General features: G+C 50.5%; 2 protein-coding genes and 1 long non-coding RNA gene across 3 annotated transcripts; 1 reads left to right on the top strand and 2 right to left on the bottom strand.

Annotated features, from left to right (window-relative positions):
* Positions 1–2,505: 2,505 nt before the first annotated feature.
* On the bottom strand, positions 2,506–12,462 carry LGALS4 (galectin 4). The gene is made up of 9 exons (XM_059381516.1): positions 11,181–12,462; positions 10,789–10,877; positions 8,755–8,959; positions 5,998–6,132; positions 4,323–4,349; positions 3,961–3,990; positions 3,586–3,674; positions 3,278–3,443; positions 2,506–3,190 (listed from the first exon to the last, which is right to left on the bottom strand). Exons 1-9 carry the CDS (start codon positions 11,367–11,369, stop codon positions 3,044–3,046), a joined length of 1,077 nt encoding a protein of 358 aa, XP_059237499.1. The 5' UTR covers positions 11,370–12,462; the 3' UTR covers positions 2,506–3,043.
* On the top strand, positions 5,993–14,743 carry LOC132004896 (uncharacterized). Its single transcript, XR_009400673.1, has 4 exons — positions 5,993–6,066; positions 9,907–10,056; positions 10,941–11,047; positions 14,672–14,743. It is a non-coding gene; the product is annotated as an uncharacterized LOC132004896 (long non-coding RNA).
* On the bottom strand, positions 12,560–22,867 carry ECH1 (enoyl-CoA hydratase 1). The gene is made up of 10 exons (XM_059381517.1): positions 22,758–22,867; positions 22,129–22,336; positions 21,896–21,984; positions 15,166–15,290; positions 15,022–15,070; positions 14,754–14,818; positions 13,610–13,680; positions 13,450–13,521; positions 13,049–13,199; positions 12,560–12,866 (listed from the first exon to the last, which is right to left on the bottom strand). Exons 1-10 carry the CDS (start codon positions 22,807–22,809, stop codon positions 12,762–12,764), a joined length of 987 nt encoding a protein of 328 aa, XP_059237500.1. The 5' UTR covers positions 22,810–22,867; the 3' UTR covers positions 12,560–12,761.
* Between the last annotated feature and the right edge of the window lie 3,240 nt (positions 22,868–26,107).

Genomic DNA, 26,107 nt, shown 5'->3' with positions numbered 1-26,107 from the left:
AAAAAATATTATTTATTTATTTGATAGAGAGAGAGAGCGTGCCAGTCCATATTCGAGCTAAAAGAGAGGCAGTGGGGGAGGGAGAGGGAGAGAGCATCTGAAGCCGACTCCAAGCTGAGGACCAGTTGGACTGCGGCTGGAACCCTCCACGGTGACCTATCTTTTCTCATTCTTTTACTTTCAACTTATTGGTGTCAAAGATCTAAAGTGTGTCTTTTGGGGCGCCTGGATGGCTCAATCATTAAGCGTCTGCCTTCAGTTCCATCAAGATCCCAGAGTCCTGGGATCGAGCCTTGCATCGGGCTCCCTGCTTGCTGGGAAGCGTGCTTCCTCCTTTCCCACTCCCCCCGCTTATGTTCCCTCTCTCACTATGCCTTTCTCTGTCAAATAAATAAATAAAATCTTCTTTAAAATTAAAAAAAATAATAAAGTGTGTCTTTTATAGACAACATTTACTGGATCTTGCTCTCTAATTCAGTCTGACAGTATGTTACTAATGGATTGCTTCATAATCAATTACCCCACAACTTAGCACTGTAACATTTTAATGATCTTACACAGTTTCTGAAGTTAGGATCCAGGAGTGACTTTCACAGGTGGTTGTGGCTCTGATTTTTCCACAGAGTTATGTTCAAACTGTCTGTGGAGTTACAGTCATTAGAAGGAAGCTTTTGAGGACGCCTGGGTGGCTCAGCTGCTTAAGGATCTGCCTTTGGCTTAGGTCACCATCCTAAGGTCCTGGAGTTGAGTCCTGTGTTGGGCTCTCTCCTCAGTGAGGAGTCTGCTTCCCTTTCTGCCTGTCACTCCCCCTCTCTTTCTCTGTCAAATAAATAAAATCTGAAAAAAAGAAAGAAAGAAAGAAAGAGAGAGAGAGAGAAAGAAAGAGAAAGGAAGAAAGAAAGAAAGAAAATGTCATAAACTCTGGCTGTGGCTAAACCCATTGCCCAGCTGAGTAGGGCTCCCAGGCTAAGAATAGGTTGTCCATTTTTAAATAGCTAAAAATAATAAAAAGGAGAATATTTCCTCACACTAAAAATTTTATGGAATTCAAACCTCAATGTCCATAACTCGGGTTTTTGTGTGTGTGTGTGTTTTTAAGATTTTATTTATTTATTTGACAGAGATCACAAGTAGGGAGAGAGAGAGGCAGAGAGAGAGAGGAGGAAGCAGTCTCCCCGCTGAGCAGACAGCCTAATGCAGGGCTTGATCCCAGGACCCTGGGATCATGACCTGAGCCAAAGGCAGAGGCTTTAACCCAGTGAGCCACCCAGGCGCCACTATAACTCAGGTTTTATGGGAACACAGCCAGGCTCTTGCATTTCTGTCCTGCCTACGGGCTGGTTTTGTCCTTAGTCAGTGGAGTTCAGCAGCTGTGGCAGGTACCAGATAATCCCCAGTGCCTAACATACTCACCAGGGGACCACTACAGAAAAGGTTTGCAACCTCTGGGCTGAAGGCTTGACTTGGAACAGAGCAGCCTCTTCTGGGGAGGTGCACGCCACACACACACACACACACACACACGCACGCACGCACACACACAGGGCTGCTGGCAACAGTTTCCAGTTTCTGGTCATATGGGCGATTGCATGTGGAACAAACTGTTCAAGGAGTGCCTGACTCCTCCTAAAGGAGCAATCCAGGAGTGAGAGGAGTGGAAGGGTCTCTTAGAACCTAGCTTTCTGCCATATTCTCAGTCACACACACACCAGCCCAGGTTGGGAGGGGAGTTCAGAAGGGTGTGAACACCATTAGAGGCCACTTCCAGGCTGACCATGACAGCAGTCTATGCCTTTTGATTGGAAGGTTTATTTCATTTACACTTGATGTAATCATTGATAAAATTGCCTTTCTGGCTACCTTGTTTGCTATTTGTTTTTACTTTCTGTTAATTCTTCACTACCTTTTTTTTTTTTTTAAGATGTTATTTATTTATTTGAGAGAGAAACAGTGAGAGAGAGCATGAGAGGCAAGAAGGTCAGAGGGAGAAGCAGACTCCCCAGGGAGCTGGGAGCCCGATGCAGGACTCGATTCCAGGACTCTGGGACTGTGACCTGAGCCAAAGGCAGTTGCTTAACCAACTGAGCCACCCAGGCACACTTCACCACCACCTTTTGTGCTAAATAATTTTAACGAATTGTTTAAATTCCTCTACTAATTTTTTTTAGCAGCATTTTTTGAAAGCTGTTTTTTAAAAAATATTTTATTTATTTATTTGACAGACAGCGATTACAATCAGGCAGAGAGGCAGGCAGAGAGAGAGGAGGAAGCAGGCTCCCTGCCGAGCAGAGAGCCCGATGTGGGGCTTGATCCCAGGATCCTGGGATCATGACCTGAGCTGAAGGCAGAGGCCCCAACCCACTGAGCCACCCAGGTGCCCCTGAAAGCTGTTTTTTAAGTAGTCATTCTAGGAATTACAATATACATCTTATCAAGTCAACTTTATTTATTTTTAAGATTTTATTTATTTATTTATTTATTTTTAAGATATTTATTTATTTATTTGACAGACAGATAACACAAGTAGGCAGAGAGAGAGAGACAGGCAGAGAGAGAGGAGGGGAAGCAGGCTCCCTGCCAAGCAAAGAGCCCGATGCGGGACTTCATCCCAGGACCCTGGGATCATGTTTTGAGCTGAAGGCAGAGGCTTTAACCCACTGAGCCACCCAGGCGCCCACGGATGTTCATTTTTTAACAATTTTTTATATTGTAGATTAAAAAAAAAATTTTAAGTAATCTCTACACCCGATGTGGGGCTCAAATTCACAACCATGACATCAAGGGTTGCATGCTCCACCAACTGAGCTGGCCAGGTGCCCCTGGTTGGATGTTTAGACGGATGGATGTTTGGAAAGACTGATGGATGTTGAGATGGATGAACAGACGGTGTATGATTGAATCAAGGAAGCAAGGAACAGTGAGGGAGGTAAATGGAGTCATGGACTCCATGAGACACCCACAGGCATTTTATTAGGGGTTTAGAAGGGAGTCCTGTGGGATCTTTTCCTCTGTGTTCCCAGGGGTTATGGCCCCAGGGAATAGATCAGACTTGGACATAGGACAAGGTGATGTCACCCTTGATCTCCAGCACATCCACATTCTGGAAGGCCAAAAGGCGATGGGAAAAGTCAAAGAGGTGCTGGCCATTGGCATAAACCTTGAAACGATCCAGGCCACAGCGGATGGACAGCTGCAGGGAGAAGGCAGGCTTGAGGCTGGGGCCAGGGCAGAAGCTTTGGAGGGAAGGGGGGTGGTAGGAAGGGGACCCCAGACTCACATCAAAGAATTGCCCAGGACCAAAGGGGTTGTAGGAGATCTTCTTGTCCTCCGAACCCCAGGAACCATTCAGATAGCTGTTCCGAACCACGAGACCCTCAGTCAGGCGAGGGTTAATGTGCAGAGCCAGATCCCCTGAGGATCCCACCATGAAGTTGATGACAAAGCTGAAGGCAGAGAGGGAAGGAGACAGGAGTCAGATGGGGGCCAGTGCCTGGTTCTCTGAGAGAGAAGGGGACCGTGGTCCCGACTCCTGGGTCTGAGGGAGGAAGGGGACTGAGGATTCCCACCACAGTCTAGATTGTATACCTCTTGCCCATGGGGGGTATGGAACCCTTGATTATGATGGTTCTTCGGGCTGTAAGCCCTCCTTGCAAGTTCTTCCTAAATGGCACAGGCTGTGGGAGGAGACCATGAGGTCCTATCATCTCTCAGATCACCAGAAGCCAGTCAGGGACAGATTAACAGAGAAGGGTGTCCACTCCCAGGAAGAGTCCCCAGCCCCCATCCCCTCTCCACTCTGGCCACCAACTCCACGCCTCTCCCTACCTCCCAATCCAACACCCTCTGTCCACTCGATTTCCCATGCTCTCGGGGCCACCAGGGGTCAGGGCCCCCTACCCACCACCTGCTTGCCCACAAACTGCCCACCACAGAGGCCGAAACTCCCACAGGACACTTTACCGGGTTGAAGATTGGCGGTCCTTCCATGGTCTGTGAAGTGAGGAAGGGGAGAGATTATTCTATGGCGTTCCACAAATATTTACGGCCCACTGAGTACATGCAGGCATGTCTCTGGGTACTGGATGGGTACGACTGACACCCCTCTACTTCTCTCCACCCGCCCCCCTGCAAATGGCCCCACAACCTTCCCACTTAAAGGCAGCTGACTTGGCTGTTGGTGGGTATATCCAGGACCCTACACAGACAGATGGAAGGCAAGAATGGTGAAGGGGACTGGGGGTCCTTCAGCTGCCCCAAGACCTCCTCACGTCACCAAACCCCCACCAAGAGGAGAAACCCACTGCCCATCAGTAGGTACTTACTGGGTACGCTGGAGTTCCCATGGGTTTCTGTGGACACAGAGGCAATGTGTGAAGGGAGGCTGGCTATGAGGGAGACCAGACTGGGGCCAGAAGGGTGTCAAGGATGTCTGCCCAGGACAGCCCCACCACCCCCCTCTGAGGGAACTCTGGGGTCAAAGAGGAGCACCAGGTGGCTTATGAATGGAGAGGAACGTGCTGTGCTTAGGGAACTCCAGTGAGCAGGAACACTCACTTTGGCCCTTTAGGGCAGACCTGGTAAATTCTATTTGCCTCCCTTATCCCGCTTTGTCCTGCCCAGGAGCCCTCATCCGCCTCAGCCTGGAAGCTTCCACTAAGTGTAGGCTCCTCAGAACGTCTTCCCAGCCCACACCACTGATACCCCCCCCCCCGTTCACCTCACCCCTGGGCAGGATTTGCCCTTCACTCTCAGTGCCCAGCGATGGGGCGGTGAGGAGTCCTGCTTCTCCCAGGTCCGCCTCAGGCTCTCTCAGTGTGCATGTGTCTCTGTTTCTGTTTCTCTGCCTCTCCCTGTCTCTGTCTCTCTCTCGGTCTCAAGATGGTGAGACCATCATGACAGGTGTGGGCCGGAAACCACCCCCCCCATAACATATATCCACTTGTTCTCTCTGTTCCCTCCTCTTTTCAATGAACTCCTTTTTGCCTTGGCTTCCATTTTAAGTCAGCGATTCCAAAGGGACTTCCCAAATAGCCTTATTGTCGTTTTTCTTGTTCAAATGTGTGGATGAGGGATGACAGTAAAATGAACACCCGGAGGCCCATGGCCACCTCACAGGTGAAGACATTTTCGTCGTACCCTCATCAGGGGGCAGAAGGATCCCCCCAACCCCCCTGGCACAGAACCTCCCCCCCTCCCCCGCCTGCATTTCATCCGTGGCTCTGTCACTTCCCAGCTCCGTGACTGTAGCCAGTTATTGAAGTTGTCTGTGCCTCAGTTCCCACATCTGTCCAGTGGGCCTGAGGATCATCGGAGCCTGGAGGTTGGGGAGCCTTACAGGTCAGGGAGTGCAGCGCCCCCACTCTGAAGGCCATGGTGGGAGTCTGGAGTTTGGGCTTCTCTGAGGGCTCTGTGGCTGTTTTGGTGGCCTTTTGTTCACAGTGGCCCTGGGAGTGGGGTTTCTAGGTGGCCGAATGTGTTTCTGCTCTTGGTCATTTCCAGGGGAGTGTGGGTCGGTCCCAAGCCTCGACAGCAGTTGCTGTTGTGTGCCTTTCTCTGGAAGGCTCTTCCCGCGGGTGTGGACCAGCAGCTCACTGCCACTGGAAGTGAGATTCTCCGTGACTAGCCCTGTTAGGCAGCTAGCTGCTTGTGAACTTAACTGGCAGGCAGTTCCTGTGGCTTTTGTCCCTTATCTTGGCTTTGTGACTCAGCTTCCGTGCTTCCTCCTCCTCCAGGAAGCCCTTCCCTTGCACTCTTTCAAACCTCCAGTCTGTCCCCAGACCGATCCCCCGCCTCCATCCGCCCACCGCCCCAGCCCTAACCACATGCAGCCGAGGCCATCTGGTGAATAGTCTTTCCAGTGGATGGAGTAGGGCGCCTGCGCGGTCTGTGGCCCAGCCAGCAAAGGGGCCAGCACAGAGCAGGAGTTCTGGACACAGAGGAACGTGGGACTGGATTAAGGAATGAAGCCTGTGCGTAAGAGAGGGAGCCATCACGCACCTGGCCTGGGGGCGGGTTGCCGCCAATGAAGTTGATGGATTGAAGCTCCAGGTCCCCATCCACCTGCAGGTGCGTGACCATCTGTAGAGGGAGCCGGTGCCCAAACTGGTAGAAGGGATTTCCATTTACCACCACCTGGAGGACAGGGGTAAGGTCAGAGTCAGCAGCCATGACTTTGGCAAGGCAGACACAGGAGGCAGGGAACAGCGATCATTTTCACTTGCACTTTGGTCTTGGAGGGGACCTGGGGAGACACAGAGTCGGGAATCCTGGAGTCCACAGGTGAGAGGCCAAGCCAGGGTCAAAAGTCAGCTCACAGATGGGCGGACGGAAGGAACAGAAAATTTAGTCAGGGTAGCAGTTGGGAGAGGATCAAGTCGGAGTCCTGGTTTTGGCATCAAATGAGTTTGAGCTGAGTCCAGCTCTGACATGTGGGCTGTGTGACCTCAGGGAAGTCACTTCACCTCCCTGGGCCTCTGTTTCCCCACCTGTAACATGGAGGCCAGCTCTGGGATTGCTGGGAACATTAAAACCCAGGTAGGCATGTCGAAGGTGTTCTGGAAATCCTCTTTATTTTATTTTTTTAAAGATTTATTTATTCGACAGAGAGAGCTCTCAAGTAGGCAGAGAGGCAGGCAGAGAGAGAGAGGGGGGGAAGCAGGCTTCCGACGCAGGGCTCAATCCCAGGACCCTGAGACCATGACCTGAGCCGAAGGCAGAGATTCAACCCACTGAGCCACCCAGGCGCCCCTGGAAATCCTCTTTAGAGCCTTGCCTAATCATATCTTTTTTTTTTTTTTTAAAGATTTTATTTATTTATGTGGGCAAAAGAGAGAGAGAAGGAGGGAGTGAGAGAACGCATGGGCGGGGCAGAGGAGAGGGAGAAGCAGAAGCAGGGAGTGCATGTGGGGCTTGATCCCAAGACGCTGGGATTACAATCTGAGCTAAAGGCTGACGCTTAACTAACTGAGCCACCCAGACACCTCTCAGCTCACGTCTCAATCTCAGAGTTGTTCAAGCCCCATCTGGACTCCACGGTGGGTGTGGAGCCTACTTCAGAAAGTAAAATAAAATTAATAATAATAATAATAATAAAGACACAGAAACAGATTCAAGCAGGGAGAAGTCAGGATAAAGGCCAACCCTGGGGACAAGGGGACTGGAAGGGACAGGAAAGGGCTTCTGGGGCTGGAAGGCTCTTGTTTCTAGACTTAGATGCTGGTTCCAGGGGTGTGTTCTCTGTGCAAAGAACCAGCAAGCTGGGTACACATGGCCTACACTCTTCTGTACCCTGGTCACACTTCAATCACACATTAAAAAAATGCTTGCAGGGGTGCCTGGGTGGTTCAGTGGGTTAAGCCTCTGGCTTCAGCTCAGGTCGTGGTCTCAGGGTCCTGGGATCGAGCCCCGCATCCGGCTATCTGCTCAGCGGGAAGCCTGCTTCCCCCTCTCTCTCTGTCTGCCTCTCTGCCCACTTGTGATCTCTCTGTCAAATAAATAAAATCTTTTTTTAAAAAAGTGCTTGCAGAACAGTAATTGATCACAACATTGAGCCTTATCTGCAGCCGGATTCCCAGTGTAGAAAGCAACAAATATTAAAGTATTTATGAGATGACCGGACTGCTGACTGGATATGGGGACGCTGAGGAAGAACGCTCAGTGGTTTAAAGATTTTTATTTATTTACTTATTTGACAGAGAGAGAGAGATCAGAAGTAGGCAGAGAGGCAGAGGGGGAAGCAGGCTCCCCGCTGAGCAGAGAGCCCAATGCCAGGCTTGATCCCAGGGCCCTCAGATCATGACCTGAGCCAAAGGCAGAGATGTATCCCACTGAGCCAGGCGCCCCAAGAATGCTCAGTGTTTTCCGTGTGGTAATGACATCATGACGGTGCTCCTGAAAAGCGAGAGATTTATCAATAACCTGATATGGTATCTTGGGATTTGCTCTTAAATCCTCTGAGAGGGGAAATGTGAGGCAGGATGACAGTAGAAGGACAGGGAGTTCATGACCACCGGAGCTGGCCAACGAGATCAGGGAGTTGCTGTCCCCTCGCTTCCTTCTGTTTGCGTTCAGAGTTTGCCAGAAGAAATAGCAAAAATGGGGACGCCTGGGTGGCTCAGTTCATTAAGCATCAGCCTTGGGCTCAGACCATGAACCCAGGGGTGGTAGGATGGAGTCCCTCATGGGGCTCCTTGCTCGGCAGGGCGTCTGCTTCTCCCTCTGTTCCTCCTCCCATTCTCTCTCTCTGTCAAATAAATAAAATAAAATTAAAAGTAGCAAAAACAGGGGCACCTGGATGACTGACTAAGGTCAGGATCCCAGGGTCATGGGTTTCAGTCCGGCATCTGGCTCCTTGCTCAGCGGGGATCCTGCTTCTCCCTCTGCCCCTCCCTGCAGCTCACATGGCTCGCTCTCTCTCTCAAATAAATAAACTCTTTTTAAAAAACAGCAAAAATACGCATTTTGCAAAAACACGGAGGAACAAGGTGAGACCCATGAAACGTTAGAAGGCGGTCTGCCGTGGACGAAAAGGAATGAGAAACAAGAGGAAAAATAATTTTTTTTAAGGAGAAAAATGTTTTAATAGGCAGGAAAGAAGAAAAAGAAAAAAGTGAGTTAGGAAAGGGAAGAAGGGAGGGGAGAGGGGCTGGGAAGAAGGGAGCCTGAGAGAGGCAGGGAGGGGTGGCAGGAGGAGGGGCAGGTGGAAGAAGAGGGGGGAGGAGGGAGGAGGGGAGCCCCCCGATCCCAAGCTCGGACCTTGTAGTGCTCCGCCAGGACCATGAACACCAGCTCGAAGGCGGCGCCCTTGCGGAAGGGCATGCTCCTTTTCTTCTCCTCGCTGCCCCACTTGCCGCCCTGCTGCGAGTTGAAGACCACCTTGTCCCAGCCATCAAAGCGGGGATTGAAGTGCAAGGCAATGTCTGCTCCCGCGTGCGGCCCTGCCACGAAGTTCACGGAGAACCTGGCGGGACAGGAAGGGCTATGCCCCTGGCCCCATCTGCCTGCCCATGGGGCCCTCCTCCGGAAGCCCTCTCTGCTCTGTGGTGTTCCAAGGTCCCTGAACAGGTCTCTGAACTGGGCAGGAGCGGGGGTGGGAGGACCAGGAAAATAGAGGCAACACAGGTAGGCCCTGTTGATGCTAGAGAGGAGGGGGTGGGCTGTGCTCCTGAAGTCTGGGAGGCATATTTCTTCTCTCCCTTTCCTTATCAGGCCACTGCCCCTCAGCCTCTCCCAACTTGACAACTGGGACTCCTGCATTTCCCTATTCACCATGAGCCAGACGGGGTCCTAGGAACCCTACAGGTATCTGGTCAGGTCACTCTGCTGCCACCCTGCCCCACAGGCCACTCCCCACTTGTAGCTAGAGGGACCTAAGGAACAGCCAAATCTGAGCACCACCCATGCCTCCCCTCAGGCCAGCAACCCTGAAGTTATTCTAACTAGGCAAATATATACCTGCCTCAGGGCCTTTGCACTGGCTGTTCTTGCTACCAGCCTCTACTCCCAGACTCCTTCCCCTCCCTCCTCTGGGTCTTTGCTGAAGTGTTTGCTTCCCAGAGAGGCTTTCCCCCGTCTACCTTACTTATTTATTTAAAAAAGATTTTATTTGTTATTTATTTGACAGAGATCACGAGTAGGCAGGGGGGGTGGGGATGCAGGCTCCCCGCTGAGCAGAAAGCCAGATGCGGGGCTCCATCCCAGGACCCTGACCAGAGCCAAAGGCAGAGGCTCAACCCACTGAGCCACCCAGTCACCTCCGGTCTACCCTATTTAAAGGGACAGTGCTATACCCCTATCTCCCCTGCATCCATTCCCCATCTCCTTGCCCTATTTATTTGTCTCCATAGCACTTAGCACCACCGGACCCTGTCTATTTGATTTTTATCTTTCATCTCTCCTCTCTACTAGGTTGTCAACTCCATGTGGGCAGAGAGCTTTGCCCTGGTGACTGCTCTGTCCCCAAGGACTGGGCACAAAGTGGGCCCTAAGTAAGCAAAAAAACAATGAATAAAGAAGTGGCAGTGCCAGAGGAAGCCTGGGTGGCTCAGTCCGTTAAGTGTAAGCCTGTGGCTCAGATCGTGATTCTGGGGTTCTGGGATTGGGCCCTGCATTAGGCTCCCTGTTCCACAGGGAGTCTGCTTCTCCCTCTCCCACTGCCCCACCCCGCTGCTTGTGCTCTCTCTCACTATCTTTCTCTCTCAAATAAATAAATAAAATCTTAAAAAAAAAAAAAAAGAAAGCAAGAAAAAAGAAAACAAAACAAAAACCCCAACAGTGCCTTGAGGTCAGTTCAATTGTCATCACCACCTTAAGGCCATAAAAAAAAAATTGCTAAGACTTCATTTTAATGCTTACTTTCCAGTTCTACATGTTTTACACATTGAATCCCTGAAATAGTGCCATCTTACATACGGGAAAAGAAAGCACAGAGAGGTTTTCCCACTCACGCAATTGCAGTCACACAACTGGCCGTCTCTGAGCTCTGATCTGAATTCGTGCTATCACACCCATCATTTCCAATCTGACGTTCCAACTCTTGGGCTGCTTCTGGTGGTGCTCTCCCTGACCGCCCTTCCCCCCACACCCCCACTCCCCAGGCTCCCCTGCTCCTGGTCACCAAGCCCTGGATGTCCCAGGCTCAGGCTGGTCTTTGGCCACTAGATACAGTGGCCCAGAGCTGCCGTCCCCAGTAGGGTGGAGGAAGGGAAGAAGGCCTCTTGCATTAGGGATGGGAGCCCCTCTTTGTGGCCCACTGCCCCCTGCCTTATCTGGAGTGGGGGAACGCCTTACCTCTTCATGTGCTCGCCGGCCACTCCTTGGATGTACACAGACATTCCCACACTGAGACCGCCTGGGATGGGCTTGTTGTAGGGCAGAGTCTGTGAAAAGGGACTGGTGAGCCTTTCCCCCTCATTGAGAAGCCCCCAACTCTTATTATCAAGGGAGAAGACGCCGGGGTGAAGGGTCAGCTTGAAGATGAAGACAGCCAAGAGTCAGGGATGCGCATAAATAGCCCGAGGGTCAGGTTGGCTGCCAATCAGGCTTCAGGGTGAGTATTGGCTAAGTCAGACCCCAGGGTGGGGGTGGGGCTTCTCAGGATCAGGGTGAGAGTAAATTGGTGTGTGAGGTTCAGGGTGGAGCTATGCTGGGACCCATGGTTGGGTCCTGGGTCACCATCTTACCGGATTGTAAGTGGGCTGGTAGCCAGGTGCAGGGACATAGGCCATCTTGAGAGGCTGGGCTGGTGGCTCGTCCCGGAAGAGATGCAGCAGTGGGCAATGTCGGCAGATAGCAGGTGGTGGGTGGCTCTTATACCTGAGGGAAAGGGAGTGGCTGGCAGGGCAGGGTCCATGGGTTCCTCTTCTGGGCATCCGAGGCTCACATCTTTTTCTAGGGCAGCCGCTTGTGTCCTTTCTGTTGTTAGCCTCCCTGGCCACCAGCTAGAACCCAGATCCTCTCAGCTAGGCTGGGAGGTGGGGGCGGCTGGGGGGAGGGGGCTACACTTTAGGTCTTTCTGCAAAGGAAAGTGCTAGTGAACTTTGGCCCTGCCAGGGCCTTATCAGAGCCCATAAAATCCTGCCCAGGCCTTTGTTAACAGAGGGAGGGTACGACCAGGAGGGCTGGGCAGGGCAAGGCTGCAGGAGTGGCCCATGACAGATGGGCAAAGGAAGGAAGTGAAAGCGGGGAGGGACGGGTGCTCTGGACAGCCCTAGGAACTGGGAAAGGGACTACACTTATTGCATGCCCACTACATGCCCAATCCATGTACATTAGATTGTAAGTATCGTGGTTTAGGTCATAATTTCTAGAGCCAGAGGTTCTGGGTTCAAATCTTGCCTTGACCGCCTCCTGACTGTTCCGTCTTGGCTCAGTACCTTAGCCTCAATTTCCCCATTTGCCCTTCTGAAAAATGGGGATTCTAGTAGTATCAACGTCATAGAAGCCTGGAAAGGAATCACTAAGATAATAAATGCGCAGAACAGGACTTGGCATACAGAAGGCACTAAATTAATCCTTGGCCTCTTGCACGCATTCCAAACATAAACCCAGGAGGTTCCGATTATATATGGACATGAAAACCTGAAGTCTAAAGACATGAGGCAGGGGTGACTGGCTGGCTCAGCTGGTAGAGCACGTAAGCCCTTAATCTCAGGGTGGTGAGTTCAAGCCCCACCTTGAGCCTGGAGCCTACTTAAAAAAGAAAAGAAAAAGAAATGAGGCAGTTGGCCCAAGACTGGGTAGCAGCGGAACTCCAGCCAGACTCGGGCGTCAGCTCCCACCAGGCTGTGCAATGAGTGGGTGCCAGGCAGGGTGAACACCGCCCTCACGCCTGGAGCAGGCAGGGAGACCATCTGGAGCCTTCTGGCCGGGAGGCAGCTGCCAGACTTTTTATAGGCCCTGGCCCGTCCACCGCCAGTGCTGAATGGGCATCACCTGCACGGCTCCCGTGCTCATTGGTCAAATCTCCATCCCCAACCTTCTGCGCAGCTGCGGTCCTGGGACACCCCCAGGGACGTCGCAGCTCCTTTCTACCTCTGCTCTTTTCAATGAAGACACCAGCTTCCTTAAGCTGCTTTATTGTTAAGTTGCTTTATTGTTCGGGTGAAGATAAGGCCCTGGGCATGAGGAAATCAGAGTTAGGTTAGAAACTGGGAGATCAAGGGAGAAGGCACCAGGTGATCATCTTTACTAACTCTCCTTCTCGGGGGATGAGGAAATGGGCGTGAGGTGGGAGGCAGCCAGACCCTGGGCCTCGGTGGCTCTCAGAGCTTGGAGAAGGTGACGTTCTTCAGTTCCTGCTTCTCCACTGCAGCCTGGACAGACTTAACGATGTCCTGGGTTTGCAGCATGCTCATATTCCAGGTGGCCTGGATGAAGAGAATGGAGAGCAATGGCAGGGGCGGGGAAAGGTTGGGACTAGGCCAATGAAAAACAGGGAAGAGAAAGCAGCGCACCAATCAGAGGACAAGGCCTACAGAGGGTTGCTGGGCTCTAATTGGTCGCTCTGGGACCAGAGAAGGGCTGTGATAGGGTGGGCGCAAAGCCTTACCGCGTAATTGAGGCCATCGGCCACCGAATGGTTGCGGGAGTAGACCAGATTGATCTTGGTGCTCTGTACCGCCACGGGGCTCTTGGTGGAAATCTCGGCCGCCAGGGTGAAGGCCGCATCAAGCATCTGCACCTCGTCTGGGAACACCCGGCTGCGGATGAAGGGAATACGTCTCCCAAGGAGTTTCACCACCCGCCATGAGTAAGGGGCCAATCACAGCAGAGAGCAGAAAACCGCCCAGTGAAATGAACCAATCAGAGCAAAGCACTGGACTGCAGCTTTAAGAGTTGACCACCCAGATAAAGTCAGCCCCCATGTAATCCTGTGAGGGTACACCGGGACCCAAAAAGCCCAGCCCAGGTTAACCCTGAACTCTGAACAGCACAGGCCGTGTCTCCTACCTGACCAGCCCACTGCCCAGGGCCTCATCAGCCATCATCTTGCGGCAAGTGAAGGCCAGCTCGTTGACCAGGCTGCAAGAGGGCAGGGCGGGTCAGGGGACCGCAGTCATCCTGGATCCAGGAGATGCGCTGCAGTCCCCTCCCTGGCTCCTCCACCTACCTCTGGTTTCCGATGACTTTGGGCAGTCTCTGCAGCGTTCCCACGTCAGCCGCCAAACCTATGTCCACCTCCTGGGGGGAGCCATGATGTGAGGGTTCAATTTGTGCCTCATACTGCCTCCTGCCATGCAATCTCAGTGCCAAAGAAATCCAGCATCTTCTGCAGCGACCCCACTCCCACCTCAGAGACTGTCCCCCAAACACCCCATTTCATTGTCATCCTTCCGCCCAGAACACAGCCCACCTCCCAATTCCTCTGCCTTCCCAACTCCTTGATGTCAGTCACATCTCCTGAGGGAGCCCTCCAGCCCTCCCTGTCTGACCCCCACTGCCTCTACAGGCTCCATCCTGCCTTGGGTCCTCCCCATCACTGATCCCAGCAGCAACCCCAACTTCCTCCTCCTCATCCCCATACCTTTACTCACTCCAAACCCCACGTGGACTGCACGGCCTGCCCTTCCCTTCCTTCATGGCCAAAGTGCCTTTCTTTTTTTTTTTTTCCCCTAAAAGATGTGTTTATTTATTTGAGAAAGAGAGAGCAGGGGGAATGCAATGGGGAGAGGGAGAATCCCAAGCAGACTCCCCCCCCATTGAATGTGGAGCCCGATGCATGGAGCTCAACCTCATGACCCTGAGCCAAAATCAAGTTGGATGCCTAACCAACTGAGCCCCCCCACAGGCACGCCCAAAGTGTTACTTTTTAAAATTTTTTTTATTTTTTTATTTTTATTTATTTATTTATTTATTTATTTTTGATTTTTTTTTTTTTTTAAGATTTTATTTATTTATTTGACAGAGAGAGATCACAGGTAGGTAGAGAGACTGGCAGAGAGAGAGAGAGAGTGGGAAGCAGGCTCCCTGCTGAGCAGAGAGCCCAATGTGGGACTCGATCCCAGGACCCTGATATCATGACCTGAGCCGAAGGCAGTGGCTTAACCCACTGAGCCACCCAGGCGCCCCCAAAGTGTTACTTTTAAAGGCTCAGTTCTGACTAACTCTTCCACAAGGCCCTTGCTTCTCACCCTTACTCTCACTCCCACCCACTTAACCTGTTCTTTTGCAGCTCTACTCCTCCCCCCACCCACCGGCCCCACCAGCCCACCTCTAAGCAGGATCTGAGGAAGAAGTGCAGGAGGAAGGCTCACCTTCACCTGGAAGAAAGCATCCTGGGCACAGTACCGGATGTCACAAGCAGTGATGAGGTCCACGCCTGCACGGGGGAGGTCAGGGGCATTGACCAACCACAAGGACCAGCCCCTCCTCCCAGATGATGGGGTTGTGCCTCTTGGCAGGGTTTAACTAGCAGCTGATTTGAGGCTAGAGGTCCCTGGCTGAGGCGGACAGGCAGCAGTCAGCCGACAGGCGCCCAGCTACACCGGGTGCTCGGATGGGTGGTGGGTTGCTCAGACTCACCTGCACCAATACAGGCCCCATGGATGGCGGCGATCACAGGCTTTGGGCACTGCAAGTGGGGGGCAGGAAGGGTGGGGTCAGAGCTGGTCCAGGAAGGATGGACAGGGTTCTGGGGGGTTGTGCCCCAACAGCCCCCCAGAGAACCTTCTCGATGACACTGAAAGTCTCTTGGTATTTGCTGATGAGGCTACGGAGGTACCAGCTGGTGCGGGCTACGTCATCTCCTTGGGGCTGAAGCATTTCCGAAGCCATGTCCATAAGGTCGATACCTGGTGGGGAGGCATGAGGAGGTTCACATAGCCTCCCAGGCACCCCCTTCCCCTGCCACCCCCATGGCCCCAACTAGAGGTCAGAACTCAGACTTAGTAGATTTGAACCCCCAAACCACCACAGTGGAGAAAGGTGCTCACGCAGGATCTAGCAAGGGATAGCATATGAGGTGAGAAATAAACAAAAGCTAACATTTATAGGGTCATTACTCACTTTATCCTCCCAATAGGCCTATTGGGAGGTGGGTCCTATTACTATCTCCATTTTACTGGGGGTAAACTGAGGCATGTGACGCTTAAGTTATTTGCTCAACAAGGTCACACGGGCTTGGGAGCACTGGCACTGGGACTTTAAGCCCAGAACCATGCACTGGCTCCAGAGGTCATGCTTTTCACCATCACACCAGGCGGCAGAGGAGACAAGTGTCTGGGCATGAGTCCATGGTGGTAACATTTCGTCAGGAAGACTGGAGATGGAGCAATTTCTGTGGGCTCCAACTGCAAGACGATCTCCAATCTAACCTTTCCTCCACGAATCATTCTCCAGGAATCTGTACTCTGGCTGAAATAGTTTCCCGTGGTCTCCCTGCTCCCAGCCCTGCCCTGACTGGTCCCTATACGCAGCCAAACAAACTGGTGAGCATGTCAGGGCCTCCTTCTCTTCCCTCCCATCTCACTCACTTGGAAGAAGATACAAGATGTGTGCCAAAACCTGACCAGCCCTCATGAACACCATTCCCAGCCTGTCGCTTTGGGCACACAGGCCTCCAACTGCTGTGCCAACACAACCACACAGTACCTTCCCAGGGCTTTGTTTTTCTACCTACAGCTCTCTGCCTAGAACAGTCCCTCCCCGAGTGGTGGTCAGAAGACTGACTCCAGAGACACCTGGGGGGCTCAGTCAGTTAAGCGTCTGCCTTCAGCTCAGGTCATGATCTCAGGGTCCTGGGTTCAAGCCCTGCATCAGGCTCCCTGCTCAGTGGGGAGTCTGCTTTTCCCTCTCCTCCTCCCACCTGCTTGTCAAATAAATAAATATATATATATCTGTCAAATAAATAAATAAAATCTTAAAAAAATAAAAAAAGAAGACTGAATCCATCAGGACACAGCTCAAAGGTCACCTCCTTGGGGAGACCCACTCAGGCTACCATGGCTAAGGAGTAGTCCCATCACCTTCTATCTCCCTGTGTGTCTTATCTTGGTCACTGCCCTCTCCTTATCATTTAATTGTGTGCTTAACTCATTTAGTGCCTGTCTCCCCCTCTAGAATGTGAGCTCTCTCTAAAAATACCTCTATGTGCTCTAAATATCTCTAAACATGTGCTCTCTCTCCATACCTCTAAATGCTCCAGATCTGATTCATAATCATCGGAGTGGAATTCTGTCTCTCTGTCCACTACTGCATCCCCAGTCCCTAAACAGCCTAGTGTTTGTCTGGTGGTGACAAGTGCTGGAAGAAAATTACAGCAGAGTGGAGTGTGTTGGGGTGTGTAGGTGTAGCGATGGCTGTTGCGGTATTAAATGGGGTGGTCAGGAGGGCATTTGGGGGGGCTCAGGCAGTTGAGGGACTGACTCATGGTTTTGGTTCAGGTCAAGATCTCAGGGTCTTATGACCCTGCGCTGGGCTGGGTGCTGAGCATGGAATCTGCTTGGGACTATCTCTCCCTCTGCCCCTCCCCCTTGCTCTCTCTCTAAAATAAATCAATCTTAAAAAAATAATAATAAATGGGGTGGTCAGGGGCCATCTCCCTGAAAAAGTGACTTTTTAAAAAGAGAGAGTGTGTGCATGAGCAGGGGTGGGTGGGATGGGAGGTGGAGGGGCAGAGGGAGAGGGAGAGAATCTTAAGCAGGCTCCATACTTATCATGGTGCCTGATTGAGGGGGCCCCCATCTCACAACCCTGAGATCATGACCTGAGCCAAATCTGAGAGTTGGATGCTTAACTGACTGAGCCACTCAGGCACACCTGAAAAAGTGAGTTTTGAGTAAAGATCTGAAGGAGAGGGAGGGAGCTATAGGGATATCTGGGATCAGAGAGTTCCAAATGTCAGGAAGAACCAGTGCAAAGGCCCTGTGGTAGGAATGCCCCTGGTCCGTGTGAGGAACCCGGAGGAGGCGGGGACCTAGATGACCAGGCAGACCGTGTGGGACCTCATGTTCCAGGGGGTGGACTTTGGCTTTTACTCTGAGGGAGATCTTGCTATGAGAGGGTTCTGAGCAGAATCATCCACCATTTTCTTCCTCCTGGGGTTAATCATTCTTATCCTTTTGCCTCTGAACAATGCTATCTGGCAAACCTGAAAAATCATTCCCACATGTGGCCACACCCCAGTCCTCTGGGGCTTCCCGGCCTCCACAGCTTGTTTAAGTATGAGAGACCTGAGGAATTCTGGCTCAGGGTAGAATTGAATTTCCATGAAGTAAATATCAGTAAGACAGGACTCCCCTGTGTAACCTTGGCCAGGCCACTTCATCCTCTGGGCCTTGAGTTTCTTCTCCAGAAAATGAGGGCAAAACCCTCCCGAGAGCCAATGGAAATGCAAGGACTGGAGGAGACAGAGCCCCAGAGGCCCTTCTCTCCATGCCTGTCATGTCCTGGCGTCACAGTTACTGTTGCTATGCGCCCCATTTCAACAGAGGCCAGAACCACCCGGATCAGCCCACCAGCATCTGCCAGCTTCCACAGCATGTTTGTGAAGCCTGTGTGACTCAGTGGAACCCACGGTGGTGGTGGGGCTCCCAGAACCCAGTGAGGCACCTTGCGACACCTCCTTTCACTGGCTTTTCCGGTTTACCCACCCTACCCATTCCTGTACACACCCGGTTTTTGCAACCCCTTGAGATAAGGGACCAGACTGTGGTCCTAGGTGTCCTCTCTCCCAGGTAAGAACTGCTCACTTCAGGGCGCTCGGGTGGCTTCATCAGTTAAGCATCTCTCTGCTTTCGTTCCACTCAGGTCATGATCTCAGGGTCCTGGGATCAAGCCCCACGTGGGGCTCCTTGCTCAGCAGGAAGTCTGCTTTGCCCTCTGCCTGCCGCTCCCCCATGCTTGTGCACTTTCTCTCCATCTCTCTCAAATAAATAAAGAAAAAAAAAGTCCCCCATCTGGCTCCCCTGGGAACCTCTAAATGCTCCAGATCTCATTCATAATCCTAGTCCTGTTAGTCACTATTCTAAATAATAACAGCTACATCAACAGAAGTCCTACACATTTCAGGGGCACTTGGAGGGCTCAGTCGGTTAAGCATCTGACTCTTTTTTTTTTTTTTTTTAAAGATTTATTTATTTATTTGACAGAGAGAGATTACAAGTAGGCAGAGAGGCAGGCAGAGAGAGAGAGGAGGAAGCAGGCTCCCTGCTGAGCAGAGAGCCCGATGCGGGACTCGATCCCAGGACCCTGAGATCATGACCTGAGCCGAAGGCAGCGGCTTAACCCACTGAGCCACCCAGGCGCCCAGCATCTGACTCTTGATTTCAGCTCAGGTCATGATCTCAGGGTAGTGAGATCAAGCCCCACATAGGCTCTGTGCTCAGTGGGGAGTCTGCTTGAAATTCTCTCTCACTCCCTCTGTCCCGCTTCTTTTCTCACAGCATTCTCTCTCTCTCTCTCACCAAAAAAAAAAAAAAAAAAAATCTCAGCTCTGCCATTTCCCATCTGTGAGAACCAGGCAAGTTTCTTCACACATAAAATAGGGGATGATAATTGCACTTGTCTGGAAGGGCTCCGGGGAGAATTAATTAATATGTGAACCATGTCCAGACACTCTGCAGATATTAAATAACTGTGGGATACTTCCCTCTCTTTTTTTTTTTCCCCTTAATTAATGGTTCCGTTCTATCGTTGGAACTACTAATTACATTGAGTTTCTTCTTTCTGGCCTTGAGAGCCTTGCTGCTCGAAATGGAACCAGACAGCTATGGTCAGCTGGGAGCTAGAAAGGTGAGGGCCGCAGGCCTGGCACTGCCACCATTGTAACCTCATCTTTCGCTTCTCAGGCATAAGTGCCATGAGGACGAGGGCCGAGAACCAGGGCCCCGTTTTCTAGGTAACTGGCACTCAGAAAGGGGCTAGCACTGGAGTGTTTCTGGCACAAAGGAACAAAATCAACAAAACGAGAATGGAGAGGGGGTAGAAAGTAAACACGGAAGGCTAAGTGGGTTAAAGCTTCTGCCTTCAGCTCAGGTCATGATCCCAGGGTCCTGGGATAGAGCCCCACATCAGGCTCTTTGCTCAGCGGGGAGCCTGCTTCCCCCACCCCCCCGCCTCTCTGCCTGCCTCTCTGCGTACTTGTGATCTCTGTCTGTGAAATAAATAAATAAAATCTTTAAAAAAAGAAAGTAAACATGGGACACATAAAGAAGTTAACAGGGGAAACAACCAGAAACAGATTGTTTACTGTGTGTCTTCCCCACTGGGCTGGCAACCTCCATGACGCCAGGGCCTGGGGCTGCATCAGTCACCAGTGAGTCCTCTCCCTCTGGCTCTCCCCCAGCTGGTGCTCTCTCTTGCTCACTCTCTCTTGCAAATAAATGAAGAAAATCTTAAGAAAAAAAGATTCATTTATTTATCTTGGGGGGGTTGGAGAAAGGACATGAGCTCAAGGGGCAAAGAGAGAGGCAGAAAGAAATCTCAAGCAGACTCTGTACGGACCTTGGAGCCCCAGCATGGGACTCAATCTTATGACCCTGAGATCACTACCAGAGCTGAAACCAAGAGTCAGACCTTTAATGGACAGTGCCACCCAAGCGTCCCGTGAGTTGGCTGTTTTTAAAATTTCTAGATTGAGAGGAGGCTGGAAGTTGTGTTTGAAGAACCAGAAAAGAGAGTCCAGGGTGACCCTTGCTGCTGGAAAGTGAGGGGAAAATTCCAGAAAAGAGAGAGCCAGAGAGGAGAAGCCCCAAATTCTGTGGACAACCTCTGCCCAAGTATCTTGTTAACCCATGAACCATGCATGCAGCCCAGCAAGAGATTTGAAAACTGATTCGATAGGGTGCCTGGGTGGCTTAGTGGTTGAGGCCTCTGCCTTCAGCTCAGGTCGTGATCTCAGGGTCCTGGGATCGAGCCCTGCATCGGGCTCTCTGCTCAGTGGGGAGCCTGCTTCCCCTTCTCTCTCTGTCTGCCTCTCTGCCTACTTGTGATCTCTTTCTCTGTCAAATAAGTAAATAAAATCTTAAAAAAAAAAAAAAACAACTGATTCGAGTGGCGTATGGATGGCAGTGGGTTGAGCCTCTGCCTTTGGGTCGGGTCATGATCCCAGGGTCCTGGGACCAAGCCCCACGTTGGGCTCTCTGCTCAGCAAGGAGCCTGCTTCCCCCCAACCTCCTCTCTCTGCCTGCCTCTCTGCCTGCTTGTGATCTCTGTTTGTCCAATAAGTAAATAAAATCTTAAAAAAAAAAAAACTGATTTCAAGTAAGCTGCTAAAACAGGAAACTCAACATTCTTTGGAGGTACAGCACAGGACCCAGAGTTTCCACAGCATCTTTCCATATCCTAATAACTGGGATACAGTCCAAATTTATTCAAAATGCAAACAAATAGACGAATGAGGCTCAGTCTTTCAAGAGAAAAGATAATGCACCGAGACTGACCCCAAGGTGACCCAGATGTTGGAATCAGGAGGCAAAAGTTTTAAAGCGGTGGTTAGAACAATGATGCAAAGAGAAATATGCTCGTGATACATAACAAGCCATGGAACTTCAGAAGAGAAATGGCAAATACAAAAAAAGAACCAAATGGAAATTTGAGAAACAAAAACTACAGTATCTAAAATTTTCAAAATCGCTAGATGGGCTTCCCAGCAGCATAGAGATGACAAAGGATTCTGTGAACGTGGTAAATGGAAATGATCCAGTCTGAAGAACAGACCTGTGGGACAATTAAAAGTTCAAACAGACATGTACTTGGAAATCAGTTTGTGTGTGTTGAGTAATTATATGAAAGCATGTTATTTTAGTACACTTTAGTGACATTTATTTTATTTACTTTTTAAAATTTTATTTATTTGACAGACAGAGATCACAAGTAGGCAGAGAGGCAGGTAGAGAGAAAGGGGAAAGCAGGCTCCCCGCTGAGCAGAGAGCCCGATGCGGGGCTCGATCCCAGGACCCTGAGATCATGACCTGAGCCGAAGGCAGAGGCTTTAACCCACTGAGCCACCCAGGTGCCCCACTTTAGTAACATTTAAAAATAAAACAAAACAGGGGCGCCTGGATGGCTCAGCCAGTTAAGCGTCTGTCTTTATCTGGGGTCATGATGGAGCCCCACTTTGAGCTCTCTGCTCACTGGAGAGGCTGTTTCTTCCTTCCCTCTGTGCCTTCTCTATCTCAAACAAATAAATAAAATCGTTTTTAAAAAAAAAAAAAACAGACTGAGAAGTTAAGGGCCTTGGCCAAGGCTATGGATCAGACTTCAAAGTCCATCATCCACCAATGTTCTGTTGGACTCATTTTGGTACTTGAATGTTTTAAATTAAAAATTAAAAAATTAAAAAATATATATATAAAAATGGAAGTTAGAAGCTGGTTGAAACCCTAGTTAAGAAGCATTGCTCTATTTCCAGAAGCAGGGGAGACTAGTAGAGGCGGGGGTGGAGAGTACCCAGTACCTGCAGTGAACAATTTTCCTGCACCAGAGATCACCACAGCCCGACAGTCGGGGTCTTGTGCTATCTTGTTGAAGCACTCCACCATCTCTCTGGGAGGGACAAGAAGAGAAAGGCTGTGTCTTGGAAGGGTATCCTCTGCCCTCGTGTCATCTGCTCCCCACACTCCACCCCTACCCATTCTCTCAGCCCCTGCCTCCTCCTGCAGGCAGGCCTCCGTGATCTGCAGGCCCTACCTCCAGAAGGCTTTATTCATGGCATTCCTCTTCTCAGGCCGGTTTAGCTGCACATGCAGGATGTGTTTCTGAGCAGCTGTCACCCGAAGGGACTCATAGTTGTGGTCTGGCACGTCTCTAGGGGCTGCTGTGGAGGCCACATCTTGAGCAATAGAGCTCATGGGGCGAAGGCTAAGGCTGAGACCCGGGTGGGTGGGAGCCATCACTCCTGGGGAGACAAAGGAAAGAAGAGCCCTTCATGACCCCAGGTAGGGGGTCACAGTGCTTCCAAGAGCTGAAGGCACACACATTTCCCCTCACTGATGTTAGACTAGGGAACGCAGGTCCCTAAGAAACCTTAGGTTAGTGGGGATACAAGCTTTCAGATTATGAGTGCACTTATCAGTGGCCTCAGTGTGAAGACTCCTTCAGACCCTTGATCATGGGACTGACCCCACACTGGGAACACTAAGCGGTCAGCAACCCAAATGTATGACACAGGCTTACAGAATTAGGGAGTTCTTTGGTTGGAAACATATGCACCCTAGTGTTAAGGTGGTCAGACCGGGTCCCGGGACAGGCCTCCCCATCCTAAGGTGGCTATGACAGCACTACAGAGCAATGGACTTCCAGAGGTCGAGGTGACTCACGTCGTATCAGCAGGCTCCGCAGACTGCGAGACACCACCACGGCTGCCGCCATCGCAAACTAGTAGCTAGGTGGACTAACCTCAGAGACAGGAAGAAGCCAAGTGGGCGGGCACGACGCCACCATATTTGGCGAGGGCACGGACGCCGCAGCTTGATAGCGGCGACGCCCGTATTTCCGCCATCTTTACTAAGGGTAACCGGAAATACCCTTCCTGGTCCGCAGACCGCGGCTTAGCACTGTGCCTTTTGCCCCAGTAGGAACATGGCCCATTATTGCTGCGGGACATTTCGTCACAGCGCTGTTTTATAATGGTGGAAAAATTGGAGACAGCTGAAATGCTCAAAGATATAATGGCAGAATTACTGCAACCTTGCAATTTTGTCACATGCACTTATACCTTGTTAACGGAAAAGAAAAACATTTTCCGGTACTGAGTTTACCCCTGTAAGACAATGAAAATATAGAGGAACCAACATTGCGCGCTCTCTGTGTAATCTGTTTGAATTCTCACACCAACAAGAGGTCGTACTATTTTTTATTTTGCCCAGAGGAAACTGGAGCTTGGGGGAGGGAAAGTCATTAGCTCAAGGTTATCTGGGCTTCAGGAGTGCTGAAGAAGAGATTTCTGTGACTCTGAAGTTCACGTTCTTAAAATAATTTCTTTAAAAAATAAAACTATGTTGGAAAAAGCCCGTTAACGCAAGAGCATTGAAAGTGCCATAAGATTGCTTAAGCATGCTCTTTAGGGAGAAGTGCACCAAGGTGAACAGAGGCCTCCCGGCGAATGGGATTCTAAGAAATACCTTGCCTTCTTGTGTCATAGACGGTAAGCTCTTTCGGAAAAGACCCAGTGACTTACACCGACAGAGAGCTGTTTTTACTTATCCATATAATGGGAAGCTCTGAAGCCATGTGCAGACGCCAACACACGAGAGGAACAATTTCATTTTATTTTTTTATTTTTATTATTATTTTAAAAGATTCTATTTATTTACTTGAGAGAGAGACAGTGAGAGAGAGCATGAATGAGGAGAAGGTCAGAGAGAGAAGCAGACTCCCCATGGAGCTGGGAGTCCGATGCGGGACTCGATCCTGGGACTCCAGGATCATGACCTGAGCCGAAGGCAGTCGTCCAACCAACTGAGCCACCCAGGCGTCCCGAGAGGAACAATTTTAAATTTCTCAAACTCACAACCCCAAGATCCAAAGTCACGCTCTCAACCAATTAAGCCAGCCAGGTGCCCAAAGAGAAGTGAAGGATGTACATTTAGCATGATCTGTTGATGTAAAAAAGATGGTTACATATGGCTGTTTGTGCATAGAATATAGTGAATACATAGAGGATATCTGGAAGGAGATTCAAAACTGCTGACAAGGGATGAAAACTGGGCGCTGGGAGGCAAAAATTGGAGTATTTTCTTATGCCCATGATTGGCTTGAAAACAAATCCTAGAGGATTTAGAGGCTTACGGCTGTAAGGTGACTCTTGTTTCTTCTTTCCAGAGGTTGTTTGAAACATACCGTGGCGAAGCAGTTTCTTCATTCCATAAATGCCATGTGACTTCAGATATGAGTAATCCGAGTTCAAAAGCTTCACAAGAAATTAAAGTGGGTTTTTTCTGAGATTTTTTTTTTTAAGATTTTATTTGACAGGGGCGCCTGGGTGGCTCAGTGGGTTAGGTCGCTGCCTTGGGCTCGGGTCGTGATCTCAGGGTCCTGGGATCGAGTCCCGCATCGGGTTCTCTGCTCAGCAGGGAGCCTGCTTCCCTCTCTCTCTCTGTCTTCCTCTCTGTCTGCTTGTGATCTTTCTCTGTCAGATAAATAAATAAAATCTTAAAAAAATAAAGATTTTATTTGACAGAGATCATAAGTACGCAGAGAGAGAGGCGGGGTGGGGGGGTGGGGAAGAAGGCTCCCCACTGAGCAGAGAGCCCAATGCAGGGCTGGATCCCAGGAACCTGAGATCATGATCTGAGCTAAAGGCAGAAGCTTAACCCACTGAACCACCCAGGTGCCCCCCTTTCTAAGATTTTTAAAAATTTGAGAGAAAGAGAGCACAAGAGCAGGGTGAGGGGCAGAGGGAGAAGCAGACTCCCCACTGAGCAGAGAGCCTGATGAGGAGCTTGATCCTGGCTGGGATCATTACCCAAGCAGAAGGCAGATGCTTAACAAACCGAGCTTAAGAAATCTCTACACCAGGGGCGCCTGGGTGGCTCAGTCCTTGAGCGTCTGCCTTTGGCTCAGGTCATGATCCAAGCCACCCGGGATGGAGCCCCACATTGGGCTCCCTGCTTGGCCGGGGGTAGGGGGGAGCCTACTTCTCCCTCTCCCACTGCTTCTGTTCCCTATCAAATCAATAAATAAAATCTTAAAAAAAAAAATCTCTCTACACCCCGTGTGGACATCAAACTCATGACCCAGAGCTCGAGTCACCCACTCTACGGACTGAGCCAGTCAGGTGTCCCATTGAGTTTTCAGGTGCACATGCATGAACAAGGCACAGTCAATGGTCCTCACTTGTTCTCTGCAGCAGACTGCCTCTTTTTTCCACCGTGAGTCAAGGTTCTTAAAGCAGGCTCCTTCCACCTACAGCCCCCCATACCCCACCCCAACCATCTACATAAGTTCCCATCTACCACAATTGCAAAGTATTACATTGTAAAGTGGTTTTTTTTTTTTTTATTATTATTTTATTTGACAGACACTGGGAGAAAGGGAACACAAGGCGGGGAGAGGGGTGTTGTGAGAGGGAGCAGCAGGCTGGAGAGGGAACACAAGCAGGGGCAATGGGAAAGGGAGAAGCAGGCTTCCTGCCAAGCAGGGAGCCTGATACTGAGGGCTGATCCCAACCAAAACCGTGAGATCACGACCAGAGCTGAAGGGAGACTGAGCCACCAGCATGGAACCCAATGCTGGGCTTCAACTCACAACCCTGAGACCAAGACTTGCTTTTTGGTGTTTTAACCAGATGCCCTAAATTATCAGACACCTTGAATTGTCTTTTAACTCAGCAATTCCACTGCTAGGAATTAACCTCCAGATCAGTTATCAGGGAGGGAAGTTGGCTTAAGGGATTTGTATGCACAGCAGTACTGTTTATAGTAGCAAGAAACTAGATTGTACTTTTCAGACCATGGAAAGGGAAATGACATTCCCCATGAGCTTCTGCGCAGGGGTAAAGAAAAGAAGGAAGCTATGTGTGTGATATGATACAGAACAGTGCACAGAATAAAGCATTTTGTTAAAAGAAAATTTACGTGGGTGGGGAAAGACGTCAAAAATTGTTAAAGGGACTGGGGAGCAGACCTTCACTTCTACCCGAGATTTTACTTTCTAATCTTATAAAAAC

The sequence above is a fragment of the Mustela nigripes genome, chromosome 17, assembly GCF_022355385.1.
Source record: "Mustela nigripes isolate SB6536 chromosome 17, MUSNIG.SB6536, whole genome shotgun sequence".
In the NCBI taxonomy this organism is placed as follows: Eukaryota; Metazoa; Chordata; class Mammalia; order Carnivora; family Mustelidae; genus Mustela; species Mustela nigripes.
Note: the sequence above shows the minus strand (reverse complement) of the source record. Positions and strands in the feature narration are given on the sequence as shown.